The 10,140-nt window shown below is 42.0% G+C and overlaps 1 protein-coding gene across 6 annotated transcripts; it reads left to right on the top strand.

The window, feature by feature from the left end:
• The first annotated feature begins 641 nt into the window (after positions 1 to 641).
• LOC110505371 (isoleucine--tRNA ligase, mitochondrial-like) lies at positions 642 to 10,071 on the top strand. 6 transcript variants are annotated; one of them, XR_005039601.1, is made up of 8 exons: positions 642 to 1,208; positions 1,416 to 1,521; positions 1,658 to 1,725; positions 4,824 to 4,917; positions 5,262 to 5,396; positions 6,728 to 6,870; positions 7,223 to 7,348; positions 7,677 to 10,071. XR_005039601.1 is itself a non-coding variant. In XM_021584553.2 (7 exons), exons 3-6 carry the CDS (start codon positions 1,431 to 1,433, stop codon positions 7,345 to 7,347), a joined length of 549 nt encoding a protein of 182 aa, XP_021440228.2. In that variant the 5' UTR covers positions 643 to 800; positions 1,057 to 1,208; positions 1,416 to 1,430; the 3' UTR covers position 7,348; positions 7,677 to 10,071. The 6 variants fall into 6 exon arrangements, 4 of the variants coding, with proteins under 4 accessions (XP_021440228.2, XP_021440229.2, XP_021440227.2 ...); XM_021584553.2 differs by lacking the exons at positions 1,658 to 1,725; positions 4,824 to 4,917 and having other exon boundaries at positions 643 to 800; positions 1,057 to 1,208; positions 1,416 to 1,576; XM_021584554.2 differs by lacking the exons at positions 1,658 to 1,725; positions 4,824 to 4,917 and having other exon boundaries at positions 643 to 807; positions 1,057 to 1,208; positions 1,416 to 1,576.
• Positions 10,072 to 10,140: the final 69 nt, after the last annotated feature.

The raw sequence follows: 10,140 nt of genomic DNA, 5'->3' as shown, positions 1-10,140 counted from the left end.
GCAGCACTGAGTGCCTTCTGGATGTCACAAGTCTTTGCTACACACCTTTGGTGGCTTTCTCTGTCCCTCCTCATTCTTAGCCCCCCTCTCACCCCTCCTTCCATTCTCCCCTCCATACCTCTATTTCTTCCTCTACCTTCTATCTCCCCAGGACGGCTCTTTCGGAGGCAGAAATAGAGTATAACCCCCAGCATGTGAGCAAGGCAATCTACACCACCTTCGCCCTGGTCAACCTGCCCCCTAAGATGGCAGAAGCTGAGGGGGAGTTGGGCAACATTTCTGTGTTGGTGTGGACCACCCAACCATGGACCATTCCAGCCAACCATGCTATCTGCCACTGTCAACAGACTACCTCCAGACTGCACGTTCACTAGAATCACTAACATGATAAGGTATATCTCCTATCTGTTGTAAATGTTGGGGTTCCCAAGTGGCGCAGCGGTCTAAGGCACTGCATCTCAGTGCTAGAGTTGTCACCACAGACCCTAGTTCAATTCCAGGCTGTATCACAACCAGCTGTGATTGGGAGTCCCATAGGGCAGCGCACAATTGGCTCAATTGGCTCAGAAGGAGGTTCCATTGCTTCCAGCTAATCTCTTGACCATGGGAAAAGGAACAGGATTGGTCTACACAGCTCCTGCCCATGGGATGGAGAACTACAGTGTGGTCTCACAATTTGAACTAACAGTTGTGTGTTCTTTTAGTTGACTGATATAGCAGCTAGATTGACAGAGCTGAGTGAGTTCACCAGCTTGGATGCCAGTTAGTTTCTGAAACAGTCTGGCGTCCAGACTAATACAGTAGGTTGTAAGTCTTTATGAACTTCCAATTATATATGTACGGCTGTGTGTGTTTCTCCTGTTCCAGGAGTGTATGGCGGATGAGGAAGGTAGGTTCAATGAGCTAGCTGGGCCTGAGCTACAGAATCTGTCTGTGATGGGGGAGGGAAACGACACGGGTAGGAAGAAACTATGTGTGTGAGCGACAAAGAGTTCTAGTTCAGCTTCTGCCACTCTGAACACGCTTTTGTTTGTTTTCTCTGTGTGTGTGTGTCAGTGATTTCCATGCTGAAGGCGGTCGGTGCTCTAGTGAAGGAGGAGGAGTGTGTCCACAGCTATCCGGATGACCGGGGGAGTAAACAGCCTGTAGTCATCAGACCCAGCAAATAGTGGTTCATCAACACCGCCAGCCTCGAAGACAATGCCAAGGTAGGAGTCGCACACTGGGAATAACTCTTATAAACAGCATATGATTCTCGGTTCTCACTGAGATAAATCTAAGAAATATTATTTCAAACAGGCGATGACTCTAACTCACATAACTTAGAACAAGTCCCACACAGTTAGTTGGACTCTTAGAAACTGAGAACGTGTCTTGCTCTAGGATTAAGAAACTCTTTCTGACTGTGTGTGTAGGACGGGCTGGCAAAGATGCGTGTAATGCCAGAGTCAGCGAGGGGCAGTCTGTTTGCCCAGCTGGACAGGAGACCGTCCTGGTGTATCTCTCACCAGAGAAGCTGGGGTATGCCCATACCTGTTTTCTACCACATAGAGACAGGAGAGCCTCTCATGAACAAGTAATTACATACACCCACACACACAAACCACGACCCCAGTCTGACCCCTGCACTCTCCCCATGTGGCCCAATTGTTCTCAGAGAAGGGGAGTGACTGCTGGTGGGAGCTGCCCCTGGAATCCCTACTGCCCCCTGAGGAGCTCAATAAGGTGAATCACTGCAGTGCAGTGCAGAGCAGGGAACAGTATATATACAGTGCCTTCAGAAGGTATTCACACCCCTTGACTTTTTCCACATTTTGTTGTGTTAAAAAGTGGGATTAAAATGTATTGAATTATAATTGTTCTGTCAACAATTTACCCAAAGTACAATGTCAAAGTGGAAGAAAAGTTCTAAAAAAAAATTTATGAATGGAAAAAAAACACTAATATGTCTTGATTATATATATAAGCGTTCAACCCAGTGAGTCAATACATGTTAGAATCACCTTTGGCAGTGATTACAGCTGAGAGTCTTTCTGGTTAAGTCTAAGAGCTTTGCAGACCTGGATTGTACAATATTTGCCCATTACTCTTGAAAAAATGTGTCAAGCTCTGTCAAGTTGTTGATCATTGCTAGACATTTTCAAGTCTTGCAATAGATTTTCAAGCCGATTTCAGTCAAAACTGTAACTAGGCCACTCAGCAACATTCAATGTTGTCTTGGTAAGTAACTCCAGTGTATGTTTGGCTTTGTATTTTAGATTTTTTTCCTGCTGAAAGGTTCATTTGTCTTATAGTGAAAGCAGATTGAACAAGAATTCCTTCCAGGATGTTGCCTGTACTTAGCTCTATTCTGTTGACTTTGTCCTAAAAAACTGCCTAGTCCTTGCTGATTACAAGCATACCCACCACCATTCTTGAAAATATGAAAATACCCAGTGATGTGTTGTGTTGAATTTGCCCCAAACATAATGCATTCTGTTCAGGATAAAAAGTTATTTTCTTTGCCATATTATTTACAGTATTACTTTTGTGCCTTATTGCAAACAGGATGTATGTTTGGGAATATGGTTCCTTCTTTTCACTCATTTATTCAGTCATTTATTTTAGCATTGTGGAGTAACTACAATGTTGTTGAGCCATCCTCCGTTACCTCCTATCACATCCATTAAACTCTGTAACTGTCTTTAAAGGTCCCAAACCGTCATTCTGATTCCCATGTAAAATAGCCTTTTTAAATTACTAAAATATCACCCATAATATTTTGGGGGGATGTAAATGCTCAACATTTTTGGAAAAAGTACTCTTTTTATCTCATGGCTAACTACCAGGAAGTTTGAAAAGACAGGCTGAGTGGGAGGGGAGCTTATATTCATGAGCTCGCCTTGACTGACAGGTCTTTGAAACGCCTATGTTAAGAAACTTTGATGCAGTGAGCAGTGTTGCAGTAATATAATCTCAAGAAAATTTGGTAATGAACAAAGCAACTCAAACAAAATTGATGGCTTTTTTAAAAATATACATCTACCATTTGGCATGTCTCTTGATAGCACTGACAGATGTGTTGACATGACAACTGCGTCAGAGTTTTGAATGACCCTCCCCCCTTTTGTTCCATGCCGACTGAAGACCTAGCTAGCCAATAACTAGCTAACACCAGACACAGACAAAAGTACATTTGCTATAGATGAATAGTGTAAACGTAATTATATGTAACATTTTGGCACCAGTAGAGTAGATATCTAGCTATATAAACCATGCCCATCCAAACACACCTTTACCACTGTTGGTTACAAGGGGGTACTTATTTAGATTAGGTTAGAGGATATCATGTTACCATCGGTGTATTAAAATGAGAGTTAGGGTGATGTCACCCTGTCCCCTTAAAAATCCTGCCTCCTAAATCCAAATGTTTGAAATGAGAGAGTGAACCAGTAACTTTATCATTGTAGAAGCCAGTCATTTTTAATATTTTGATATGGTTTCATCCAAATATCACCCAATTTCATGAAAAACAGGATTTTGACTGTTCATGACCTTTTAAATCGCCACTGGCCTCATAGTTTAATCCCTGAGCTGTTTCATTGCTCTCTGGCAACTGATTTAAGAAGGGCGCCTGTGTCTTTGTAGTGACTGGGTCTATTGATACACCATCCAAAGTGTCAAATTAATAACTGCACCATGCTATAAGGGTATTCATTGTCTGCTTTTTTTATACCCATCTACCCTTTGCAAAACATAGGAACACTTCCCTGGTCTTTGAGGTTGAATCTGTGTTTGAAATTCACTGCTCGATTTAGGGACCTTACAATTATCTGTATGTGTGGGGTACAGAGTTGGGGGAGATTTAATCATGTTAAACACTATTATTGCACACAGTGAGTCCATGCAACTTATTATGTGACCTGTTAAGCACATGTTTACTCCCAAACTTATTTAGGCTTGCCATAACAAAAGGGTTGAATACTTATTGACTCAAGGCATTTCAGCATTTCATTTTTAATTCATTTGTAAACATTTGTAAAAACATAATTCCACTTGGATATAATAGGGTATTGTATGTAGATCAGTGACACAATCTTAATTTAAGACATTTTAAATTCAGGCTGTATAACACAACAAATGTGGAAAAAGTCAAGGGTTGTGAATACTTTCTGAAGGCACTGTAACTGCTACATTCACTCACACGTCAGTAAATACGGTTGTATCATTCAGAGATGATTTTAGCGCCGTGTGTGAAGGTTAACATGTTGTGTGTTGTCAGAGTAAAGCAGGAGTAGGTAACAGACTATGAGCGTGGAGAAAATGTGTTGGACATCTGGTTTGACAGTGGAACCTCCCGGGCTGCTGTTTTTGAAGGTGTTAGCTACCCTGGCAAAGCTACGTACTACTGCTGCCAAGTATTCTTACACTAGCGATTACTTTAATTTCTTAGAATTCAAGGTTGTTTCTGAAGGTGGCGTCCTCTTAGCTAGGGCTAGCTAAATCCCAATTTGGTAAGTGCCTACCTATACTCACACAGCCAGTAATGCTAAGTCTCCTTACTGCACTACGCAGTTACTGAAGACTTACAAACTGCCTGGTAATGCGATCTCTATTTGCCACATTGATCATTGTGAATAGCAATTACTTAAACTCTATCTCTACATAGTATGTAGCAGCTTAGTCCTCTTACATCAACAACTAGCTTAGTCTCCCTGTGGAACACAAACTGTGACACCGTACATAAGTATTTATTGTTGATGGTGAGGATGATTGTACAAAACATGAGGAACTGCTCTTTCCATGACGAAAATGTGTATATATTAGTAATTTCTCTCTCACAGGGCTCTAGTGGTACATGACTTTGTGGTCAGTGAGAAAGGAGAGAAGGTTTTAGGCAACTTAGTAGACCCAGATTCAGCCATCCACGTTGGGAAGGTGAGAGGCAGTGGATATTATTATTATTTTATTTTCACCTTTATTTAACCAGGTAGGCCAGTTGAGAACAAGTTCTCATTTACAACTGCGACCTGGCCATGATAAAGCAAAGCAGTGCGACACAAACAACAGAGTTACACATGGGATAAACAAACGTACAGTCAAATACACAAATAAAAAATCTATGTACAGTGTGTGCAAATGTTGTAAGGTAAGGCAATAAATAAGCCAATAGTGGAAAAATAATTACAATTTAGCAGATGATATCCACTTACTGGAGAAACAGATGCACACTCATGGGGTGGTGAGGCACCAATCTCTCTGTCTCGTTCCCTCTCTCTCAGGATCCCAGTGTGTCTCCTGCCTATGAGGTGGATGTTTTGCTCTGGTGGGTGGCAAAGTCCACCCACCAGAGATCTGGACTCTGAGGTCCAGATCGGCTCGACCGTGCTCAACTCAGCCAGAGAAACATCGATAAGGTGAGTATCTCATGGTGTCTTCTGTGTGTGTCTGTCAATTCATCTGAAAATATGTCTGTCTGTGTGAAAGTTTGTCTCTCCCTGCAATAGGCGGCGGCCCATGGCGGCAGATTGACGAGGGCGGAATTAACTGAGCTAAACTGACCAAGACGCACCTCCAACAACAACAACACAAAACCTCACATAATGCTGCCCCAAAACAATGACAATTTCTCTCAACCAGTGGCATGAGGGTTTTGTAGGTGAGGGTTGATGCCGCCCTGTGATAAGCAGTGCTCACTTTGTCCCAGGGTGCTGTTGGAGAGACGCATCACTCAGGCGCTCCACCAACGTTCCGTCAAAGAAATCATCTCACATGAATCATGTAGCAGAAAGGCTAGAGATAAAATGGATGATAATGTAATGAGACAGACACTTTTTAAATCATGCAGGTTTCTCCAATCAAATAGCCTAACCTAAATGGCGCCCAATCAAATAAAAAATTCGCTGTCATGTTAATAAACATCCTAAAAACAGGACAGGTAAAAGTTAAATGGACAATATGGAATGGACCATCAATCACAACTGTTGTCCAGGAGTTTCACCCCATTGTCATGATCAGTGGTTTCAAGTTTGTATCCGTCAATTTTTGACAAGCTGATCATAGTGAAAAAAATACTTCTGCATTTCCTGCTGTGTAAACAGACTAGACTCACTATAACTCCTGATAAAGTTGGGTAGCTGATATTCAGAGCTTAAATAGCCAAATTGATTAGTCACAGGAATCAGGACTAATGCCAATGCAACGGCCTGTTTAACAAATGGTGGGCCTACCACATGGATGGGCATTCGTAAAATTCCATTGGGTGCCTACATGGTAGGCTACACCCCAGTAAGCACGAGCCGACGTCTTTTTGGGGGGCCCTGTCCAGACCAGACGTCTTTTTTGTTTGTTTTACAAATGGCAGGCTTACCACAGATGGGCATTCATAAAATTCAATTTCAGGCAACACTATAGGCTACACCTCAGTAAGCACGGGCAGATGCCTTTTGGACATCTTTTTTTGGTGCCGTCTGGACCAGCGTTGATTTCCACATCCAAATCTGAACCAATGGTCTATTTGGTTTCAGATTTTGTCAGGTCTGGACCAGCCTTGATTTTGCCCAAACATAGACATCTATAAATTATGTCTTTTCATCTTTCATTCAAGCCAAAAATGAGCCTGATTTCAAGCTCTGGATGGCAGAACGGCAAGGACCGGCCCTGACTAGATTACACTGTTAATAGAACACTACTACTAATACACTGTCATTAATGAATAGTCTGATACAACTACTCTTCCCCCTCCCAGGCTGTACTGTGAACCTGAGGACTCGTTGGGTCGGAGGTCCTGTCAGATGGTTTTAGAGGCGATTCTGGACGCAGTGACACGTTCCATCGCTCCCATCGTGTCTCACCTGGTTGAGGTCTACCTACACACCCCAGGACATGACGGTACGGCCCTGTGTGTACGTGTGAGTGTGTCTTAGTGACTCAAAGTACATCTCTGTATCTCCAGAGGGGGAGACCCTGTTCAGGAGTGGCTGGATTAAGAGCAGTCCTGTGTGGCGGAAGCATGTGCTATCAGGGATTCTTTCCTGTCCTCTATCCCAGGACGCAGCGCAGCCGAGTATGAGCTGACCATAGAGATTGAGCCTGGCCTACTTTTCGAACTCATTCAGGAAAGGGGGCAGAATGCACTCTGATGTCCTCATAATCACTATACCACAAACGGCTGAGCTGTAGTTGTATGGAAGTGACAGTCCTGCCACTCACTGTACCTATCTACTCTCTCTCTGTCTTCCAGGACGAGCCTACTTCCTATTACGCCCAGCTAACGGAGCTGATGGTGTCATCATGGACCACCCTGAACAGCGCCCTGCCCAGAGACATGCCCTTATCAGCAAGGTCAACTTTCTCATCAACCTGTAGGGTGAGTCTCAGACAAGCCGCTAACACTAACAAATTGACAGTACAGTGGCAGCTGTCTCCATAACGAAACATGAGTTCAAAAGACCCAAGTATTTTAGAGGTCATATAGTAACCCGGGTCATATTCACCACTAGAGACACTAAACAGAAGAAAATGGACCGAAACAGAGAGTTGATCTTGATCTTTTGAGTTGAGAGTTGACCTGATCTTTTGAAATAAGAAGTGTTTCTGCTGCAAAATGTTTTACTACGTTGTGCACTAATGAATACGACCTTGGTAAGCTTCCTAATCATAGCCCCTAGTAACCTTCCTTTCCTCTGTCCAATCAGATGGGGTTATCCGTGAGGACAGTGCTTACCAAATAGCGGCAGTGCCCACCTCTATGGTCCGGTGCCTGAGGTTCCACCGTTACACCTCAGTCTCCCCGGACTGCCCCTGCCAGACCATCCTCAACAGGGCGCAGTGACACCCTCACCCGTCATCATTACAACCTGTAAATGACCCTCTGATCCGGTCGATCTGCTTGAACTTAGCCCGGACAACCAGGGGTCAACAAAGAAACACACCCTGCTTAGCAACAATACTGAGAGGGGTAACAGAGCGACAGCCACTGTCTAGCAGTGCCAAAACTACATTACCCACAATACTTTAAGTGACATTGACTCTGGCATGTTGTTGCTGCATGCAGAGTGAGGATGGCTGGTTCAGCACTCATTTTGTGTTATTTATTTAAGAAAGGAGAGAATTATCATCTGGTGTAAGAGCTATGCAGTCCTTTTGGGTTGATACGACACCTCTCCCAAAAAAGGGCACATGTCAGTGATGTTCCCTGGAAAGGGAAACGTATTTACTTCTGAATCACTCCTATGAGGCACACAGTGCAGTAAGATACCTACTGAGAGAATCAAGTCAAAGGGCAGACATGAAGTCAGATTCAAGTTTGTGTGTGCGTTGAGAGGATATATAGGGGATGGTACAATTCTGAGTGCTTTGGTTTTTATTCCAAGTTTAATGTTGAAATGGAAGTCATAATGTAACTCATCTTATAATGTGACAAGTAAAGAATATGTTTGAGTTCATTAAAACTTCTTATGGCTGGAGGGCAATATTGAGTAGCTTGGATGAATAAGTTGCCCAAAGTAAACGGCCTGCTCCTCAGTCTCAGTTGCTAATACATGCATATTATTATTAGTATTGGATAGAAAACACTAAAGTTTCTAAAACTGTTCGAATGACGTCTGTGAGTATAACAGAACTCATATGGCAGGCAAAATCCTGAAGAGAAATCAAAACAGGAAGTGAGAAATCTGAGCTTGGTATGTATTCACCACAGTTCAATGAAATTCCCTTGAGATATTGATGTTGCACTTCCTAGGGGTTCCACTAGATGTCAACCATCTATAGAAATTTGAATGAGACTTCTGTGTTGTGGGACTGAACGAGAGCAGAATCTGTCAGCCATTTTCTGATCACGCTCATTCCTCATGGTATCCACTCGCGTTCCATTGCTCATCAAGATACAAAGGAATACTCCGGTTGGAACTTTATTAAAGCTATATGTTAAAAACTTCCTAATCATTGATTCTGTACTTAGTTTGAAATGTTTCTTCGACCTGTAATAACTTTTTGAAGTTTTTGTCCGGTCCTAACTCTGACCAGAATGAGCATTTGGATATGTATACCAAACTGAGGTATTTGGACATAAATAACAGATATTATCTAACAATTTTTTAAATATTGTGGACCTGGGATTCCTGGAGTGCTTTCTGATGATCATAAAAGGTAAGGGAATATTTATCATGTCATTTCTTGTTTATGTTGATGCCAACATGGCGGCTATTGTGATTATTTCTTCTGAGCGCCGTCTCAGATTATTGCATGGTTTGCTTATTCCGTAAAGTATTTTTGAAATCGGACACAGCGGTTGCATTAAGGAGAGGTATATCTATAATTCCATGTGTATAACTTGTATTATCATCTACATTTATGATGAGTATTTCTGTTGAATGATGTGGCTATGCAAAATCAATGGATGTTTTTGGAACTAGTGAATGTAACGCGCCAATATAAACTCATATTTTGATAAATATGAACTTTATCAAACAAAACAAATGTATTGTCTAACATGAAGTCCTATGAGTGTCATCTGATGAAGATCATCAAAGGTTAGTGATTAATTGTATCTCTTTGTGACTCCTCTCTTTGGCTGGGAAAATGGCTGTTTTTATTGTAGTTTGGTGGTCACCTAACAATCGTTTGTGGTGCTTTCGCCGTAAAGCCTATTTGAAATCGGACACTGTGGTGGGATTAACAACAAGACTACCTTGAAAACGTTATAAGATACATGTATGTTTGAGGACTTTTAATTGAGATTTTTGATGTTTTGAATTTGGTGCCCTGCACTTTCACTGGCTGTTGTCATATCGATCCCGTTAACGGGATTTCAGCCCTAAGACGTTAACATACTATGATGATTATGGTTTTGGGTAAATGTTCTTCCATATTTTTACTTGTAAATGCAAACCTCTGTATAATACTCCTATACCAAACTCATTAAATAATGAATTATTTACTTTAGTTTGAATATTGACCAACATAATACACATGGAAGCTAGATATGGTATGTTGGGAATTGCGCTACCTTACAGTAATCAAATAGTCGGTGATTCCCATCACCCTCTGGATGAGGTTAGTGAGCTACTGTACAAATCCAAGAAAAAAAAACTCATTAGGGTGACATTTTTACAAAACGTTATAAACAGTCTGTCTACCTGAATGGTCCGGAGAGAATAC

The sequence above is a fragment of the Oncorhynchus mykiss genome, chromosome 25 (genome assembly GCF_013265735.2).
Source record: "Oncorhynchus mykiss isolate Arlee chromosome 25, USDA_OmykA_1.1, whole genome shotgun sequence".
NCBI lineage: Eukaryota > Metazoa > Chordata > Actinopteri > Salmoniformes > Salmonidae > Oncorhynchus > Oncorhynchus mykiss.
This window is presented reverse-complemented; position numbering and strand designations above follow the sequence as displayed.

Bases quoted from the DNA above. Each gene is read 5' to 3' on its own strand.
- LOC110505371 (XM_021584553.2), top strand. From the start codon at position 1,431: ATGCGTGTAATGCCAGAGTCAGCGAGGGGCAGTCTGTTTGCCCAGCTG. The intron at 5,397-6,727 runs GTGAGTATCTCA...TCCCCCTCCCAG, and splicing joins GCCAGAGAAACATCGATAAG to GCTGTACTGTGAACCTGAGG. The intron at 6,871-7,222 runs GTACGGCCCTGT...TCTGTCTTCCAG, and splicing joins ACACACCCCAGGACATGACG to GACGAGCCTACTTCCTATTA.